General features: G+C 41.0%; 1 protein-coding gene across 4 annotated transcripts in view; it reads right to left on the bottom strand.

The window, feature by feature from the left end:
- Window positions 1-21,027, bottom strand: part of STIM1 (stromal interaction molecule 1) — a 232,889-nt gene that overhangs the window by 4,779 nt on the left and 207,083 nt on the right. For 2 of the 4 annotated variants that reach the window (XM_037840482.1, XM_037840484.1), the window contains exons 7-12: window positions 17,533-17,710; window positions 5,896-6,063; window positions 5,233-5,333; window positions 4,744-4,979; window positions 3,467-3,559; window positions 1,745-1,811 (exon numbers count right to left, since the gene is read on the bottom strand). In XM_037840482.1, coding sequence (XP_037696410.1) covers window positions 1,745-1,811; window positions 3,467-3,559; window positions 4,744-4,979; window positions 5,233-5,333; window positions 5,896-6,063; window positions 17,533-17,710 — 843 coding nt within the window. The remainder of the gene's footprint in view (window positions 1-1,744; window positions 1,812-3,466; window positions 3,560-4,743; window positions 4,980-5,232; window positions 5,334-5,895; window positions 6,064-17,532; window positions 17,711-21,027) is intronic. The other 2 variants (XM_037840483.1, XM_037840485.1) reach the window with 1 other exon arrangement.

Genomic DNA, 21,027 nt, shown 5'->3' on the forward strand with positions numbered 1-21,027 from the left:
GCTGTAGAAGAAAGCCTTTCACCAATTAAGGAGAGTAAAGAAAGTGTGAGGAAGGGCCAGCCCAGTTTAGGCTGGCAGGCAAGGAGGGTTGGCCATGGAACAATGCCTGCTGGACACTCTGGGCCTTTGGTGACCAATCTGGAGAAAGCCTTTTACCAATTCTTTTGCTATTTACTTATTGTGACATGATAAAATGTCCAAACAGAGTGTCTGGAATGGAAAGCCAAGTTCTAGTCTGTGCTCTGCTCCTAATTACCTGTAGGACCTGAAAAAAATTGTTTAACCTTTCAAAGCCTTAAATTCCTTCTCTGAAAATGAGTATTTTAAGCCTGCCCTACGTATAAACTTTCCTTGTCCAAAACCCCCAAACTTTTTCCTCTCTTCTGTTCCCTAACTCCATGAAGGGCATTACACCCATTTAATCACCCAAGCTAGACACATGAGTGTCATACTAGATTCCTCCCTCTTCTTCACCCCACCCCCCCGCCCCCCACAGCCAGTCACCAAAATTAATGCTCTCTCTTCCATCCCAAGACCTCATTATCTCCCCTAGTGGTCTACTGCAATGGCTTTCAAGTTCCTGCAGTCTCCCCTTCCAATCCTTCCTTTATACAGGCCACTAAAATGTTATTTCTAAAATGCAAATCTGATCAATTCACTTTCTTTCAGAAACCCTTTTGTGGCACTCCATCTACCAAAGCCCGTAGCCTTTCAAGGTCCTTCATCATTCTACTCTCATCTGCTGCCCCTTCCCACCAACACATACCCAATGTTCTAGCCACAAATATATCATATTTGCCTCTGCAAATAATGTTTCCTTTGCCTAGAATTCTCTTTCTCCTTTTCCTGCACACAGAGTGTTAGCACAAATGTTATCTCTTTTGTGAAGCATTACATCCCAGATACACACCATTAGTCACTCCCTGCTCAACACCCCCATAGCACTTGTCAAATGGTTCCATAGTTATATATGTACCTATCCCAGACCAGACTGTAGTTCCTGAAGGCTGGGATTATATCTTATCATCTCTGAATCTCCATGCCCAGCACGGAGTCTGGCAGAGACTAGGTATCAATAAATGTTTGTAAAAGAATAAAGGAAGTGAGGACTCCACTCACTGAGATAACTGATCTGAAAGTACATAGTTTAGGCAAAAGTGCTATAGGACCATAAGGGAGAGGGATTGTTACTCATTTTTAGAGATAGCAAAACCTGTTCAGAGAAGGGGATAAAAGTGCAGGGAGTTAGGCTGACTTCAAGAAGGAGTCCCAGAGCTGGAAAAGGACAGGACAGGGAGAAGACTGCCCACTGCACACACACCCACAGCCGATCAAGCAGCAGCCAGCAGGCAGAGGCCAAGGTAAAGGCAGCAGAAAGAGAAAGAAGGGAAGAAAGGAAGAGAAGAGAGACAGCTGATACCCCAAGCTCTCTGAATGCCCAGGCATCACAGCAGTGCTCTTAGAATAGGGTAGGTCAGGGTAGGGCTCCATCTGGAGGAAATAGGAAGTGCTGTAGTGGTAATAAACAGGGTGGACATGGACGGTGGTGGTGGTGGTGGTGGTGGTGGTGGTGGTGATGGTGGTGGCGGCGGTGGTGGAGGAAGAGCAGGAGGAAGAAGCAGAGGCAGATGGTGAACTGGTCCCGTGGCCTTCAGAACTGAAAGACTGTCCAGATGAAAGGCTGTGCATTCGCCACAGAGATACCCGTCTTGTCAAGAAGTGGCCAGCCTCACCCTCTACCAACCTCTGAGATCCCAGGCCATGCTGTGGCTCCGTCAGGCGCTGCCGGACACTGCTCTGCAGGGTGGGGGCTGCAAGGAGAATAAAAAAAGTGTGAGGAAGGGCTAGCCCAGTTTAGGCTGGCAGGCAAGCAGGGTTGGCCATGGAACAATGCCTGCTGGAGACAACTCTGGGCCTTTGGTGCCCAATCTGGAGAATGGGGCACCTCCTCCCAGAAACCTCCCACCAGGAGTCCTGAAATGAAGGGGAAATTGAAGATGAGGTACCCAGATCAGTTTCAGTGGCAATTCCAATGGAAGGAGACCAAAGGCCAGTGTTACCATAAAGGGAGGTGGCAAGGCAATTAGTAGGAGGACACAGGCAGGGCAGGGTAGGATAGGGGCTTTGGGCAAGGTCTGGGAGAGCACTAAGAACCAGCCTTTAGAAAGCCAACCTCAGGAAATAATTCACAACTTAAAACAATGTACACAAATATGTTTATCCATCATTATTAATAATTGCATAAAAGCAAACATAAAGGTGGGAGAATGATAATACACCCAATTGCTGGAAGACTACAGAGATATTTAAAATGATGTTTGTGAAAAGATTTTAAGCACATGGAAAAATGCCTACTAAAATGCTCAATGACAGGAAAAAAAAAGCGGGATACAAAATTATATGTAATAGGATAACTTGAGCTTTGGAATACAAAAGATGAGAGTTTGAAACCCAGCCTTTCCACTTTCTAGCTGTGTGAACTTCAGTACCTTACTTCCCCATTCTGAGTATGTATCCTAATTTATAAAATCTTGCAGAGTTATTGTGAGGATTCAAGAAGATATATTTAAAATACCTGGCACAGTTCACAGCACTCAATAAATGACAGTGATTATTATCATCTTAACCATATTTTAAAACGTCACAGAAAAAAAGACAGTAAGAGAAAGTGCTCAAATATGGTGGGAGAATGGATGCCTTTTTTTCTTCATTCTTACTTTACTTTCCAAATTTCCTCCAATACACATGTAAACAACAAAGAACCAGCTCAATCAGGCTCTTTGAAGATGATGGACGCCATGCCCAGTGAAGGGGTACGTGGACACCAGGCAATTCAGGAATATACTGAAAGAGCCCCCTTGGTCTTACTTCCACCTCCAGCTGAAAAGAGAATTCAGACTTTTGTTCTTTCTCCTCTACCCTGATAGATGGGTCACTCTGCCTTCTCCCTACAGCTGGATGAGAAGGACCAGGTAACAAGGTGTCAGAAGCCTTTGAAAGGCCACCAGGGAGAAAGCACAGTTCCATGGTGACAGAGAGTTGCAGAGGTAGGGCTGGGAGCTTTCAAGACATGAAAGGGAGGCTGAAGGGTAAGAGGAAGCAGGGATGAGGAGAGGAAGAGGGAGAAAGGAGAGGGAAACTGGGAGGAAAGGGGAGAAACAGCTCTTTACTTTCCTCCTTCCAGCCCAGCCCAGCTGGAAGAAGGGCCACCAGGACACTTGCCTAGCAGGACTGAAGGAAGAAGCCTAAGCCTTCCATCACATGGGTGCTCTCTCTCCAGCCCTCAGCTGAGCAGGCTGATTCTTCTCACCCCCGAACCTCTCCCTGCAGTTAGTAGAGGTAGTGCTGCGGGAATAGAGGGAGCAGGCAGGAGCGCAAGGCAGGCAGGAGAGGAGCCCGTGGGGTAGGAGTGTTGGTTTAGTCCCAAAAGTTGGAAAAACAAAAGCCCCAAAGGGGCTCCTCAAACCCGGGTATTTCCAGAGGGACTGATCATCCGAGCCGGCGGATGTAGAGTAGAGAGAGCAGTCACTGAACCTACGCCCCATCAGCCAGGCAGCATCTAGGGTCCAATAGCCAGGCCAAAAGAAGAGAATCTAATTTACAGAGGGCTTCAGCCTCCTCATCAATGGGATAAGGGAAGGGTCAAGGGTCAGGGAGTGGGTGGTTTGGAGCTAATGATGGTCCCTCCCAACCTGGAGAACATAGGAGCCTCTAAATCAGTTAAGTTAAGCCCAAGCTCTGCCTGTCACTAATGACCTTGTTAGGCCTTTGGCCAAAAAGGCCCAACAAAATAGCATATCAGGGAAACAAAGAAGCTTGGCCGGGAGCAAAGTATCATTGAAGAAACACACAAATCCTGTCTGGATTTGTAATTCAGCCTGAGTAAAGAATCCGGTTTTCTGAAAGTGAGCCCCTAACCCAGCCCAGCTTTCTGCCGTCCCCTCTGCACTGGTAGAATATAGGCCCAAGACAACAGCTTTTCCTAAAGGCCTATTCTCTTCATGTATAACAGACTCTGGTCCAAAGGAAAATTCAACAGGGACAGTGCAAGTCCCTTCATTCACTGAAGAATTCTCATAGCATGTTGTCCCTTTTGGCTCTGTTCTACTCTCATCACTCTCTGGAGAGAAAAGGGAGGGGGAAGACCCAGGACAGGGGATGGGGGTGCCGAGGGTTTGAGGGTTCAGGGGGAAAGACAGGCATGCTTGAGCAGGAGATCCCTCCTGGACATGAATGCCTCTCCGGCTTGGGGGGCTTAGGGCTATATCACTTTAAGGGACTATTACTTCACAAGGCCTCACACAAAAAAGGCAGAGAGAAAGACACCACTCTACCCATCTACTTTAGCAATTAAGAAAAAAGAACATAAAATGAAAACAAATTATTGTAATAAATAATCCAAACAAACGCCATTTTTACATTATGAACCACTAAAGGAGATTATTTTTATAAAGGGAGATGGGAGAGAAAGAGATAAAGAAAAACAAAAGGGTGAAGGGAGACACATAACATATAACACGATCGACCCAAAGGGGCAGAAAGAGCCCTTTGTGGAAAAACCACAAAGGAAAACTATAAAGAAAAATCCCAATACAAACTGTGCTTTATTAACCAAGGACATGAGTTGAACTATCTTCTATGCTATCTGTGCCCATATGCTGTTTAAATACCGCGGAGGCTAAGGACTTATCAGCAAGTGCATCAAAGCCTGCTTCCCTCATCCCCACCCAAGAGGTCACCTACATTGCATGGACAAGGGTGACACAATCTCCTCATCCATGTCATCCACGTCATCAGTCATGATGAAGTGGGCCGGGTTGGGGCGGGTGCTGCCCATCCAGCTGGGGTCTATGTTGAGGGCGGCCACCAGTGAGTGGATGCCTGGGTTATTGACAATCTGGAAGCCACAGAGGATCTCAATCTGCTGCCATCGGTGCAGGCGCTCCCGCAGTGCTGCTGTTACCTCACTCAGGGCCTGCCTGGAGACGGATGAAAGAGGATTGCAAGTCTGGGCTGAGCATGAGGCCTATTCTCAGAGAAACAAGTTGTGGGGGACTACATATGAATAAGAAAGTATAAAATCATAACTTAAGAGCAAGATGGGACGAGGGCAGGAGACAAGAGCTCTCTCTCCACCAGTGAAAAAGCAGAATTGGGGTTAGAGACCTGTACACCCTCAAGCTCTAAGGATAGTAGGGACATTGCCAGGGCTGGGCAACAGGTACTACTTACTTAGCTGTTAGGATTTTGTGATCCACGTCATCCAGGGAAGAGCTGTGGGCCACATGGAAGGTGCCAAAGAGTGTGTTTCTCTTCTTTTTTATCTTCTCAGCCTGCAAAGATGAGGTCCCCAGCTTAAAGAAAGCAGGTGTTAGAGGTTGGAAGAAATGAGAAGCGACTAACTGTGGCTGGGTCTCCCTCTTCCTAGCGCAACTTAGGCTGCACAAGGAAAAGGAAGAGAAGATGGAGGGAAAGGGAAAAGGAAGGCAACAGGAGGGAGAAGAGTGGGGAAGGAAGGGAGGAAAGAAAGGCAATAGAGGAAGGTTCTCCTGACAGTACCCTAGCCCCAGAGGAACCTTGCTTCCATGGCAGTTGGGGGCTAGCAGAGCCTTCCCTCTATCTGCCTCCTCTTGGCCTCATCTTTCCCAGGAGGCAGGTAGAAGTATCCCCACACCCTCATTCCCTCCTCCAGAAGCTTGAGGAAATTACCAAGAGCTGTGCATTAGAAAAAGAAACAGAACCTAGCATCATGAGATCTTTTTCCTGATATAACTAGATACTTGAGGTGCCCAATGGGAGGGAAAGGGAGAGGCAAAGAGGAGGGAGAAGGGCTAGGGGAAAGCAAGGAAGAGAGAAGAGGAAAGAAAAGGAGGGCAGCAGGAGGGCAGATCTTACCCCCTCCTTGGCCACCAGTAGTTGCTTCTCGGCATTTTGCTTCTTGATGTTGTAGTACTGCACCTCCACTTCATGTGTCAGCTGCAGCCACTTCTGAAGGGCCTCTGGAGCATACCACGAGCTGTGTGACTCCAGCTCCTTCTCTGCTTTCCTTAAGGCCTCCCGAACCTGTCAGAGAATGTGAGTCTATTTACTGTTACTATGAATCTCCCCAACACCTCTGTATGATGATTCAGAATTCAGGGTTCTTATCTCCTATTTCATGTGAGCTTTCCCAAGAAGGAGAAAGGACAAGGATTTTTGTCTGTATTTTATAGATAAGGAAACAAGCTCAGAGAAGGAAAGTAACCTATTCAAGGTCACACAGTCAGTAGCATCAACCAGAACTCAAACTGAGATCTTTTTACTCCCCAACTAAGGCTGGCTCTCTTTTCCCACCACACCAGCTGCCTCTCCTGATCATGCAGCCAAGATCAAAAGTCTTCCCTGCTCTCATGAGGCATGGGCCAGCTCAGTGAATCTTCTTTCTGAGAGTTGGAGTCTGTGCTTAGATCTCAAGACACCACAATGTGATAGAAAAAGTACTTGGTTGGAAGTCTGGAAATCTGGTTCTGTCCCTAGTCTGTCACTCAACTGGCTGGGTGACCCTGTGCTTCCTATAGCAGATCTTAATTCACTGTGAGGAAGGGTTTTCTCCCATGCAAATCCAAACCAAAAGTGAAAAGGGGTGTTAACTTGGGAGAGAGGGGCCTCCCAATCATGGGAGCTATATAAAGACCTCATGTCAGAGAGACCTCGAAAATGATTGCTACTGCAGAAGAGGATTGGCCTGTATGCTCTCCAGAGTTCCATCTAGCCCAGAGACGGTGTCTTATGATTCTCTCATTGAGCACTGGAGACAGACTTTGAAGAGCACTCTACAAGGTCGGAAGACAGCAACCATGCTCACTCCTAACATGGGCATTGCCCACAGAAGCCAAGACATGTCAGGACCAACATGTAAGCAGAAATCACTTCATTGACTTCTCTGCAAGGCACAGAAAATGAAGCAGACAGTCACATTCAAGTGTGAAAGATCTCAAAGTATATGCAGACATTAGATAGACAGGAATCCTTGCTTTCTCACTCAAGCTACCACTGTAAGTGATCCTGAACACCCCATCTGGTCACTGACCTTCAGCTGGTCAGAATTCAAGAGAACAGGGATTGAGAGCAGTCTTGTTATCCCCAACATCAGCCAAAGAGGCAAGTATCCCACAGCCTATCTGAGGTCCTCTCACAGCCTAAGATAAACCTGGAGGGCTTTAGCTAAGAACAGAACACCTTTGTCCCTTTGAGGGCTAATAAGAGGGCCAATCTTCATTTGGCTTTAATTCTTTGAAAAAGAAACTATAAAATTGCCAACCCCTAGCTTTGTAGATTTAAAATGAAGAACAGATACCACAGAGATTAGTCCACCAATTTATGATCAAGTTCTACATTAAAGGCAGTTAAAGGAATGGGATTAACTAAGAAGGGGAGAATTGATAGAGAAGAGAAAAAAGGGAGTAAGTAGAGGAAAGCATGAGGTGGGCAGGCACACAAAGGGGCTGGCCTAACAGGCTCAAACACTGTTTAATGAGAGAAATAACTACAAAATAGGGGGAGAGGGCAGGCAGAGACAGAAACAAACCCATCTCGCCACACATAAGTAATGAAAGCCCAAGGAAGAAGGACACAACAGATAATGGGCTGTGGCGAGTCTGAGTTCACTAGTCCTATTCTTTTGGTCTGTGGCTGTGGCCTTCAACTTGGCCAACACTGGAATCACCTGGGGCACTTTAAAAATACTGGTAGCTGGACTCCAACTAGAGAGTCTGACTTCATTTATCTCAGGTGTTGGCCTGGGTATCAAAAAATCTTAAAGTGTTATCACCTGACTTTTACTTTACAGTAGATTGCAGTGGGTCATGGCAAAAGAACAGTTCTGCTTCAACACAACTGGGAAAACCTGCATAAATTATGAAAGTCATATTTTCAAGGACATCAGAGAGCCCTAGAAGCAATAAGAAGTAGGTCTGTAATTCTCTAAGTGTGATTCATGTGTTCCCAACACACTGCAGAGCATCTGTGAGGTAAAAACTGTTTTCATAATAATGCTAGGACATTATTTATCTTTTCACTCCCATTCTCTCACAGCTGAATTGTGGAGTTCTCCAGAGGCTACATGATGTATGATATCACAAAACTGAAGACAGACACTCATAAAGAACCCAGCTGTCTATTAAGCCAGAGATTAAAGAGATTTGCAAAAAGTCACTCTTCTCATTAAATTGTTTCTATTTTGGAAAATGTAGTGATTTTTCATGAAAAATGTATTATTTATGCTAACATGCAATCAGTTTAATACAATTGTTTTACATGGATTAATGAATATTTTAAAATTTTCTCTGTTTGAATTTCTAATAGGAGAAATATCAACATATAGCCCCCATAAACAAATGTCCTTTAAAGTCCTAAATAATTTTTAAGAGTAAAGGGGTTCTGAGAACAAAAAGTTTGCAAACCACTGGACTAGATGAACTAAAAATCGAGAAAGGGAAAAGCCTTTCTAAGGTGAACTGATAATTGCCAGCCAATTTTCCCCATGGAGGCATTTGAAACTCTGGATGAGGGTTAAGAATTGGGCTTTGTCCAGGCAGAAGGACTTCACTGGGGCCAAGTGAAACCAGCCTAGCTTTTGGTGGTAGCATGGGACTCATATGAAAAATTGGAAATTAAGGAGTCCCACACATATATCCAGTTTTCCCTGTGGAGCACTGACTGAGATCTGGAGCTATGTAGGAGACCAGGAAACTAGGCCAAAAAGTGGAATAAAATTTCCCATAATTTCACTGTGCTTAGGAGACAAAATATTTCAAGAAGGAAGGGAACTGCTTCAAACACACAGCCAGACTTCTCCTTAAGACAAATTGACAAATATTGAAACTATGCAGAACAGGAGACTTAAGAGCTAAGTTCAAAACCTCCAAATGGCAGAACTGAATCTCTCATAGTCTTTTAGGGCTTAGGAGAAAGAAATCCAAGAGCTTCTAGTAAAAAGTCAGAGAGGTACACATCTAAAAATCAAGGGCAAATGAGAGATAAACTGAGTCTTACCAAAAGTACAACCCAGTTTCAACACAGTTCAGTTTCTGATTGGCTTGAAGTGCTCAGCAACTCATCCTATATACCTAACACAGGAAAGAGGGAACCCTGTATTTGATGGAAGAGAAAATCATCTGGAGGCTCTATTATTTTTTATATACACTGTCCAACATTCAATAAATATAAATTACTAGACATGAGAAGAGGCAGGGAAATGTAACCTATAATCAAGAGGAAAAAAAGCAGTCCCATAGATGATAGAAGACAGGAGTGTGTGGTTTGGAACACAATTTTGGGAGATGGTAGCACAACAATGTAAGTACACTGAATAAAGGTAACTATGAATATGGTTGAGAGAGGAAGATGGGGAGCATGTGAGACACCACAAGAAAGGAGGAAAGATAACGACTGGGACTGTGTAACTTGGTGAAATCTAGAGTATTCAACAATTGTGATAAAATGTACAAATATGTTCTTTTACGAGAGAGAGCAAAGGTGTTAAAAATGGGGAGGCATTGGGGGAGGGATGCAATCAGCATAAACTAGAGACTGTAACTAATAGAATCATTGTATTATGCTTCCTTTAATGTAACAAAGGTGATATACCAAGGTGAATGCAGATAAGGGGGGGGATAGGGGAGGCATGTTAGACACTTGACATTGGTGGTATTGTCTGATTCTTTATTCTACTTTGATTTAAGGTTATTTTTCCTTTTGCTGCTTCCTAGCTGTCATTTTTTTGTTTCCTCTTTCTTTTGCCTCTCTACCTTCTTTGACTCTCCCTCCTGCCTTGTGGAAGAAATGTAGATGCTCTTGCTTAGTATGAGCAGAATGTTCAATTAGGAAGAACTTAAATGTTTGGAAATGAACAGGGGTGTTGGGAGCAAGATGTGAGAATAACTAACAGTGCCGAATGGTGTGTGAATGAGGTGGAAAGGGGAAGCTCAGAGTCATATATGTCACCAGAAGGAAAGTTGGAGGTCAAAAGATGGAAATGTATAAAACTGAATCCTATGGTGGGCAATGTCCATGATCAACTGTACAAATACTAGAAATCACTTCATGAACCAGAACAAATGTATGACAATACAATTAGAAGTTAATAATAGAGAGGCATATAGGGAAGAACTATATACCTATTACAAACTATATACTACAGTTAGTAGTATTTCAACATTTTTTCATAAACAGTAACAAACGTACTATATCAATACTAGGAGTCAACAATTGAGGGGGGTTGGTTAGGGATAGGGGAGGTTTAGAGTTTCCTTTTCTTTTTTTCTTTTTTCATCTTTCACTTTATTTCTTGTCTGGAGTAATGAAAAGTTTCTAAAAATTGAACAAAAATTAAGTGTGATGGATGCACAGCTGTATGAGGGTACCCAGGGGCAAGTGATTGTACACTTTGGAACTTTGGATAATTGTATGGTATCTGAACAATCTCAATAAAAATGAAGAAACAAACAAACAAACAAACAAACAAAAAAAAAAAAAGCAGTCCCATAGATGAGCACAAAATTAGAGTTACCAAAGCCTTTAAAATAGATTGATATATTAAAGAAAATAAAGAAAAAGATGGCTACAACAGATGAAAAAAAAATGGAAATTTTCAACAGAGAATTAGAATCTATAAAAACAAATGAAATGGACATTCTAGAACTGAAAAAAATACATTATCTGAGAGTAGAAACCCATTATATGGGTTAAACAGCAGACTTCATAACAGAATACAGGATTAGGGAACTGAAAGACAGATCAATAGAAAATAAGCAAACCAAAGCACAGAGAGAAAAAAAATAAAAAGAACAGAACTGAGTATAAGAAACATGTGAATACAATTAAAAGGTAAAATAAATATAACTGGATTTCCAGAAGGAGAGATAAGAATGGAGCAAAAGTAATATTTTAAGAGAGATGTATACTCTAAAAAGAATGTGTATTCTGCAGATGTTAGATACAATGTTCTATATGTGTCAATGAGGTCAAATTGATTAATCATGTTGTTTAAATTTTTATATCCTTACTGAAGTTTTTTGGCAGTTATTATTGAAAGAAGTGTATTAAAATCTCCAACTTTGATTATTAATTTTCTAATATTCTTTCACTTCTTTTGTTTTATATACACTTAAACTGTATTAGGTGTATCCAAATTAAGGGTTATCTCTATATTACATTTAAATTCACCCATTTATCATAATGAAATATCTATTTCTGTCTCTAGTAATACTTCATGACCTAAAGTCTACTTTGTCTAATATTCTCATAGCTACACCAGCTTTATTTTGATTAGTAATTATACTATATATTCTTCTCACTTTTAACTTTTTTTGTGCCCTCATATTTAAAGTGTATCTTTTGTGAATAGCATATAGTTGGGTTTTTTAAAAAATTACATAACTTTTTTACTTTTTATTATAGAAAATTTCAAACATATACAAAAATCAAATAGTATATTGAAAATCCATGTACTTATCACCTAGATTCCTCAATTAACAACACATAGCCAATCTTATTTTTATCTATATCCTTACCCCTTTCCACCCTTACAGATTATTTTGTAATTAATTCTATTTTTTAAATTTTAGTAACATACATACAATCTAAAATTTCTCCCTTTAGCCACATTCAGATATACAATTCAGTAGTGGTGTTTACATTCACAATGTTGTGCTACCATTACCATCATTCATTACCACAACTTTTCCATTGCCCCCAACAGAAATTCTGCACCAACTGAGCTTTTAACTCTTCATTATCTAGACCTCCCCAGCACCTGGTAACCTCTACTGTAGTTTCTGACTCTTATGAATTTGCTTATTCTAATTATTTCATATTAGTGGGATCATACAAAATTTGTCCTTTTGTGCCTGGCTTATTTCACTCAACAAGATGTTTTCAAGGTTCATCCATCTTATCATATGTATCAGAACCTTGCTCCTTTTCATGGCTGCATAATATTCTCTTATTTGTATATACCACATTTTGCTTATCCATTCAACTGCTGATGTACACTTTGGGTTGCTTCCATCTTTTGGTAATTGCAAATAATGCCACTATGAACATTGGTGTAAAAATATCTGTTTGAGTACCTGCTTTAAATTCCTTTGAGTATATACCTAGAAGTGGGATTACTGGGACGTATGGTAATTCTATACCTAACTTTCTAAGGAACAGCCAAACTGTTTTCCACAGTGGCTAAACTATTTTGTATTCCCACCAAAAATTAACTAGTGCTCCTATTTCTCCACATACTCTCCAACACGTGTTATATTTAATTTGTTTTTTAAATAATAGTAGCCATACTAGTGGGTATGAAATGGCATTTCACTGTGGTTTTGATTTGCATTTCCCTAATGGCTAATGATGTTGATCATCTTTTCATATGCTTTTTGGCCATTAGTATAAAAATATACTCTAAAGAAGACTTTAGAGAAATATCTATTCAAGTTTTGACAATTTTTGATTGGGTTGTTTGCATTTTTGTTGTTGAGTTCTAGGATTTTTAAAATAAATTCTGGAAAGTAAACCCTTATCAGATATGTGGTTTCCAAATATTTTCTCTCATTCTGTAGCTGTCTTTTTATTTTCTTGATGAAGTCCTTTGATGCACAAAAGTTTTTAATTTTGATGAGATCCCATTTATCTATTTTTTTCTTTTGTTGTTCATGCTTTTGGTGTAAGGTCTAAGAAACCATTGCCTAACACAAGGTCCTGAAGATGCTTACCTATGTTTTCATCTAGGAGTTTTATAGTCCTGGTTTTCATATTTATGTCTTTGATATATTTTGAGTAAAGTTTTGTATGTGGTGTGAGATAGGCATTCCCCTTCATTCCTTTGCATGTGGATATCCAGTTTTACTAGCACGATTTGTTGAAGAGACTATTCTTTCCCAATTGAATGAACTTGGCACCCTTGTCAAAAATCAGTTGGTCATAGAAGTGAGAGTCTATTTCTGAACTTTCAATTCAATTCCATCGGTCTATGTATCTGTCTTTCTGCCAGTACCATGTGTTTTTTTTGACAATCGTAGCTTTGTAGTAAGTTTTAAAATTAGGAAATGTGAATCCTCCAACTTTGTTCTTTTTCAAGAAGGTTTTGGCTATTCATGGCCATTTACCCTTCCAAATAAATTTGATGATTGGCTTTTCCATTTCTGCAAAGAAGGCTGTTGGAATTTTGGTTGGGATTGTGTTGAATCCGTAAATCATTTTGTGTAGAACTGACATCTTGACAATATTTAGTCTTCCAATCCATCAGTATAGAGTGTCCTTGCTCATTTTTGAAGGACAGTTTTGTCAGATAAAGAATTTGGGGCTGACAGTTTTTCTCTTTCAGTACCTTAAATGTATCATACCACTGCCTTCTCACTTCCATGGTTTCTGATGAGAAATCAGCACATAGTCTTGTTGAAGATTCCTTATATATGATGAATTGCTTTTCTCTTGCTGCTTTCATAATTCTTTTTCTTTGGCACTTGACATTTTGATTAGTATGTGACTTGGAGTAGGTTTATTAGGGGTTTATTATCCTGTTTGGAGTACAGTATGCTTTTTGGACATGCATATTTGTGTCTTTCCTAAAAGTTGGGAAATTTTCAGTTGTTATTTCCTCAAATATTCTTTCTGCCCCTTTCCCCTTCTATTCTCCTTTTGGGACCATAATGCATATGTTGGAACACTTCAGGCTGTCACATAGGTCCCTTAGATACTGCTCAGTTTTTCCTATTCTTTTCTCTATCTGCTCTTCTGACTATATGATTTCGATTGTCCTGTCTTCTAGCATGCTTTTTTTCTTGTCTGTTCAAATACTGCTAGCATATTTTAAAATATCCATTATTGTGTTTTTCATCCCCATAATTTGTTGTTTCTTTTTAAACTTTCTAATTCTTCTTTTTATTTACACATTGTCTTCTTAATATCCTTTACTTCTATATCCATATTTAATTTATTTATATTCATATTTTCCTTTAACTCAACTCTTGAATTGATTTGGGAGGTTTGTTTAACTTCTTTAATTAGTTGTTCCAAAGTCTATGTCTCCTCTTAAGTTTTCATTTGTTCTTTTGACTGAGCCATATATTCCTGTTTCTTAGTATAGCTTGTATTTTTTTATTTTTATTATTTTTTAAATTTATTTTATTTTATTTTATTTTGCTGTCTGAGCATCTGATTATTTGAGGTGCTAACTTCTTGCCTTGGGTTTTATTAGATTGGCTATGTGTTAAGGCTCTTTTCTGATGGTTGGTCCAGCTTATACTGAACCTTTAGAGAAGCCTTATGTTTATCTGTTCAGTTTTTCTCAGGTCTTCTGTACCTGTTTCTTGCCCTGGACATATGGTGCAACTTTTAAGATTTCCCTTTTATGTGCAATTGTTTCACCTTCAGGAGAAGGATTCCTTTTCTCTGTTCCTTCTCCAGGAGTCTTGCACTATTTAGCTTGTTTTTGTGCAGATTTCCTTCCCAGCTCCTTCAATTTTCTCAACTGCTCTGCCTCACTCAGTGCCCCCTTTTCATTACATATTTCAGTCCTGGGACCATCCTGCCTTACAGCAGCTCAGTTTGCCTTTTTTCCATAAGGCTTTTCTGCCTCCAGTAATTTCCACATTAGGGTATCCCTCGCCAGGGAGCCAGATGGGGTCAGCATTCAAAATTGCCCATTTTTTTGTTTAGGTGCTCCAGCAATTAGAGACTGGGTTGAATGTATTCACCTCTTGCCAACAGTATTGCCACAGGTCTCTCTTGTTTCCTGGGGGTGCTTTTGTATGTAGGCACTCGCCACCACTTGGGTTCCACACCCTGGGCCTATGTGGCCTTGGTCCCCTGCCTGAATGCGTAAGGGATTCTAATTTGCTACTGTGAGTAGCTCTGTGGTTTGTGACCACAGCAGGAGGTACACAGGCTGGAGTGCTGCCTGTGCGTGACTCTTAAGTCATGTGGGACCGAGTGAGTGAGAGGGGTCCAGACGAGCAGGTCCAGGTCACATCTCTAACTTCTTTGTTGTTGTATGCGTGCGTGCGTGCGTGTGTGTGTGTGTGTGTGTGTGTGTGTGTGTTTGGATTCAGTGTTTGTAGAGTCCTTCTCCAGTCTCCACCATCCTCCAGAGTTCCAAGCAAATAAGCAAATGTGATTTGTCCTTTTATTAGTTGTTTCTGAGGGGAGACTTTTCTGGGGGGCATCTTATGTTGCCATTTTGATGACATTACTAGATTAGTTAGGGTTTGTTTTTTTATCCAGAATGATAATCTTTGACTTTTAACTCAATGTTTAGTCTGTTTATATAAACCAAGTCTCTGGAAATGTCAAAGGACTGAAATCATATAGCATATTTTCTCTGAGCACAGTGAAATTAAACTAGATATCAATAAGAAAGAAATAACTAGAAAAGTCCCCAAGTGTTTGAAAATTAAGCAATACACTACTGAGTAAACGTGGATCAAAAAAACAAATCACAATGGAAATTTAAAAATTTTTTTCAACTGTAGGATAACGAAAAAAGATGAAATATCAAAACTTCTTAAACCCAACTAAAGAGTGCTGAGGCAGAAATTTATAGCTCTAAATACCCATATTAGAAAAGACTAAAAGTTTAAAATCAATGGCCTAAACTTCCACTTCAAGAAGCCGGAAAAATAAGAGCAAGCTAAAGTTTTTAAAAAGTGCAAGACCTCTATACTGAAAATTACAAAACATTGCTGAGAGAAATTTAAAAAGACCTGAATAGATTGCAGGATAGATTATGCTCAAGGACTGGAAGCTTCATTTGGTTAAAACGTCAGTTTTCTTCATATTGATCTATGATTAAATGCAAACACAATCAAAATTCCAGCAGTTTTTTTTTTTTTTTTTTTGGAGAGGGTTGGGGGAAGTAGGGGGACAGCAGAATGACAAGCTAATGTGGAAGTGCAAAGGACCTAGAATAGTCAAGGCAATCTTGAAGAAAAATAAAGCAGAAGAATTGAATGCTATCAGATATCAAGACTTATAAGACATTTACAAGGACAAACAAATAAACCATATAATATAATAGAGATTCCAAATGGTGTCTGATTTTTCAACTAAGGAGTCACTCCAATTTGGTGGGGGAAAGGACAATCTTTTCAGTAAAAGGGGGGGAAAGAAACTTGACCCCTACCTCATATCATGTACAAAAATTCATTTGAAATAAATAATATCCCTAAATGTGAAAAGTGAAAACATAAAGCTTCTAGAAGGAAGTTTAGGAGAATATCTTGAGGGTAGGGAATGATTTCTTAAACAGGACACAAAAAGGACCAACATTAACAAAAAAAGATCGATTAAATTGGACTTCATTAAAACTAAGAACTTCTGTTCATCAAAAGACAATATTGAGAGTAAAAATGCAAGTCATAGGAGAATATATTTGCAATATATATGTGTGCTTATGTATGTAAATGTATGTATGTTTTCATGTATGTATGTAAGACTCCCATCCACAGTAGATATAAAGAACTTTTAAAAAGTCAATAAGAAAATGATAGACAACCCAATTTAAAAAATGGGAAGAGACTTAAACAGTCACTTCCCAAACCTAATAACCAATAAATTTGAAAAGGCATTCAATATTATTAGTCATTCGGGAAACTAAATTAAAATCATGAGATACTACCACACCCCTACCAGAATGTCTAAAATTAAAAGGACTAAAAATACCAAGGTTGTACATCAACTAGAACATTCATGCATTGCTGGTGGCAGTATAAATTGGGATGGCCATTTTGGAGAAGCTTTTTGGCAGTTTCTAACAAAGGTAAACATATAAATACCCTATTATATACCCAACAGAAATGAGTGCTAATGCCATCAACAGACATGTGCAAGAAGGTTCATAGCAGTATTATTCATAAAAGCCAAAAAAACTGCAAACAACCCAAATGTCTCTCAACAGGAGAATGGATAAAAAATTACAGTTTACTCATTCAACAGATTATTACTTAGCAATGAAAATAAACCAATTATTACTATATGCAACAACATGGATGAATCACGCAGATAAAATGTTGTGTGAAATAAACCAAATACAAAAGAGCACACACTGTATAATTCTATTTATACGGAGTTCAAAATCAGGGAAAATAAATCTAAGGTTTAGAGGTTATGATAGTAGTCGCCTTTTGGTGGAATATTGACTTCTTGGGGCAAAAGTGAGTATTCTGGGTGCTTAAAAGTTTCTGTATCTTGATGTGGTGCTGGTTAAAGAGGTATATGCATATGTAAAAGTTTTCCGGCTGCATACTCATGATTTATGCACTTAATGTAAACACCTCAATAAAAACGGAGTAAAATAGCTTATCACCTGTTAACCACCATCCTTTGAAAATCACGGTGACCACGTTTTGTGATTTTTCCGCTGTTCTTATTGGTAAGTGTCTAGGAAACCTAGATGATACTCTTTGAGACATATTTCAAAGCCTTCACACGTGAAACTTGCCAGCCAGACTCCTGCCCTTGACCCACCCCTTGGGGGGCCCAGGAATTAGTAGACTCTCCTACCTGCTCCAACTCCTCCTCAGCATATTTTTGGCGGCTCCGCTCATTCTCAGTGCCCTCCCGCAACTCCTTCAGCCGCTGGGCTTCCTGCTTGGCAAGGTTGATTTCATCACGCAGCTTCTTCTCCAGGTGTACCTTCTCCACCTCCACTGTCCGGTGCTCCTCCTGCGCCTTGTGCAGCCTGGGGGGCGAGGCAGGGAGCTGGAGGAGGCCAGGCAACAGGTGCCAGCCAACATGCCATGAGTCACGGCATTAGAGAAGAAAATGAGGGCTCCAGGACTTGGCACATATTCTCCTTTCTCTGCTGTCTAGCTCTGAGCTAGCCCAGGGTCAACAGAAACCACAGTCCCTGTCCTAATTCTTATGTTGGCCATCATCTTACTGCCAGTAGTCAAAGCTTTGAAGCTAAGTTCCATGGCATCTAAATCCCTCTTCTAAAGTGTCTCACATACTAAAATCATAAAAACTACCAGTTTACATAGTATTTCACATTTGTCCTCTCTGCAGATAATGATTATGTATCATTATCGGCATTGGACAGATATTGATGTGAAGGTTTAGAGAAGGGAAGTAACTTGTGGGTAGAACTGAGACTGCAATTCCAATCTGTATGACTCCAAATCTCATAATTATTCCCTCCCATACTTGGGTATCTGGAAGGTTAAATAAATGCAGAATACTCTGCAAGCTAGAAAAATATCCAGGGAAAGCGTGATGGCTGAGATATGAGTGGTGTGGGGCTACAGGGGAGGTTTAAGTAATTTGAGAAAGGAACTACTAAGCTGGACCTCCTAGATTCCTGGGTACCTGCTCCCAGAAATACAGGAAACTGAAATTCATGCCAAGGGGGCTGAGCAGGGCTTGGGAGGCCCTTCTGCTGTCCCTGGGGCCTGTGTTCCTCTCCTAAGTATCTTCCATGGTGGCTAAGATCTCAAGGGCATCCATTATAATGAAAATCTATCCTTGCATCTACCCACACATTCCCTCTTTCCAATTACAAAACCTTCTATCCATTCAAACAAGTCTCCTTCCGTCCTACTTTCCTCCACATATCTATGTTCTTCTACTCACTTATTCATTCATTAATTCACCAAGTACTTTCAGGTGCCTAGTAAATGTCAGGCCCTGTGCTAAGCACTAGATTTATGGAGAAGACTCTGAAAATTGTCCCTGCCACTGAGAAGCTCATGATCTAGTCCAACATAGACAAGTAAACAGGTAACTGTATACCATGTGATAAACTCTATAATAAAGAGATATACAAGTTGTTAAATAAGCCCAAAGGATGGCATGGTAAACTCTTCCTGAAAGGATCAGGGAAGGTGAGGCTAGACCAGGAAGAAAGACTAAAAGTTTGCTAATCCCTCTGGAAGAGGTAAACTACTTAGCCACCACAAGGTCCTCCACCATTAGCAGAAACCACTGAGTCACTAGGGTGCCAGGATAGGAGGCAAAAGAATGAAGAGGAAGAGGAGGGATACATAGCTTAGACGTGGGGTGTAGAAGAGAAAGAATAGGCTACATAACAAGCAGGGCCCACTTAGAAGAGTCCTGAACACTGAGTTAATTAAGTAGATGAAACAGAAGAGAAAGAAACAGAAGTCAGCCTCTAGTTTTAGAGGACCCCAAGTCCAGAGTTGTCAGTGGCTAAGGCTTCAAAGAATGTGGTGAGATAAGCAGGGAGGGAAGAGGGAGAAATGTCTGGCAGCAAGCTTCCTGCTGACAAATTGCAGGCTCCTGCTTACTTTGTCAGAAGAGAGAAAGGGAGTTGAACCTCCTCGAGAAGCACACCAGATGGCGCTACTTGCACAGCTAAAAATAAACCAATGGCGCCATTTTCTACCGCCCAATCTCCTCTTGGGAACATCCTCCTTTACTGTATTCTTCCACGACCCAACTACCTGAAATGCCACCCTTAGAGATTCAATTCTTCACGGAAATACTGTCTTCTCTGAAAGCAAGCCTCTTCAGAAAAGCAAACCCTATGTATGGTATGTCTGCCTTCTACATGCAATGGGTACAATGGGGAGCACCTTTAGAGAACCAAGCCTGACTCACTTTTGTAGCTCTAAGAGGGTCTACGAGGATCAGTAAATAATGTGGGTACAGAAGTGAGCAAATAATGTACAACCAAGCCATGTCCCACCCCATCTCCCCCACAGAAGACTGAGTATCTTTAAGTTAGCAATCAAGTGGCATTACAAGCAAGAAAAATAGGCAGTTTGATTGCAAGACCTGGCTCTAAGTAATGTGACTGTGGATAAGTCTGTTCCCTGTACCAGGCCTGTTTCTTCACTGTAAAATGGGCACCAAAGATTCCTGTCTGCCTTAAGAATTATCTGAAAACCCAATGAGATCTTAATTGGAATGCACATTTCCATTTATTCATGCAAAACTTTAGGAACTCTGTAAATAAAGTCTGTGGTGGCTGGCAGTATAGTCTGTTAAAGAAAAGGGAGAGAGGAAGTGGCATGTGGGCTCTGAACACTGCCAGAAGAGTATATGTGGGTCCACCTGTGTAAGCCTGTGTGTGTGTGTGCATGTGTTTCATTCTAAGTGCCACTGTGATCATTTAGCTCTGGGGTCCTTGGGTTGCAGTGGAGGCTAGGAGCTTAGTTTTATCCCCAAACTTGGAATGTCTTCTGCCTAGATTCTTTTGCCTTTGGAATGAAAACAGTACATGTTTTTCAGACAAATGAAGTACAAGGACTGCTCAGATAGCAGCAGTTAGCCCCCAGATGGCAAAGGGCCCAGGAGCAAGAGGCCCGGCAGGGTAGCCAGGAATCAGCTGGGAGATGAGACTCCTGGTTCAGCACCTCTTGCCCCCTACAACCCTGGTCCATGGAGATGAATCTGGTAAGGCTGCTGTGGGTGTCAAAATTCCTGTGGGTGTCAAAATTCCTAGCTCACCACTTACCGACATGTGATCCCAAGCAAAATACTTACCCTCTCTGAGCCTTTATTTCCTCAACTCTAAAACACAGATAATAGTACCTATCTCAAAGGGTTGTGGTGATGAAAAGCAATAATGCATTTAAGTGCTTAACAATGCCTGGCTCATAAGAAATCTGCCTCCCCACCAACCCCCCCCAAGGCTCCTCCCACATCCCCCCAAACCCCCCCCAAAAAAGTATCACTAAAAAATACCAGAGCCAGGCTTCATTTCCTTTTACATGGATTCCTGCAACAGTCCCTAGGCTGCCAGAATCATTTTTCTAAAAGACAGTCCTGAAGTAGGGCTCTCCCTTTCTATTTAAACAAACAACAATAACAACCCTGCCTTGACTCTCTATTGCCTATGGAATTTTTCATGTGAGTCTTAAGGTCCCAGGGATCTGGCCCTAACCTGTACACTCAACTTGAACCACCACAATTTCCACATTCATGTTTCAAGGCCACCTCCTAAGAGCCCCACATCCACTCATCTCCTGCCTGTGTACATTATTGTCCTTAGAGTTCACACCCCCTGGGCTGGCACGGAGTCCCTACGTGAAGTAT

The sequence above is a fragment of the Choloepus didactylus genome, chromosome 6 (assembly GCF_015220235.1).
Source record: "Choloepus didactylus isolate mChoDid1 chromosome 6, mChoDid1.pri, whole genome shotgun sequence".
In the NCBI taxonomy this organism is placed as follows: Eukaryota; Metazoa; Chordata; class Mammalia; order Pilosa; family Megalonychidae; genus Choloepus; species Choloepus didactylus.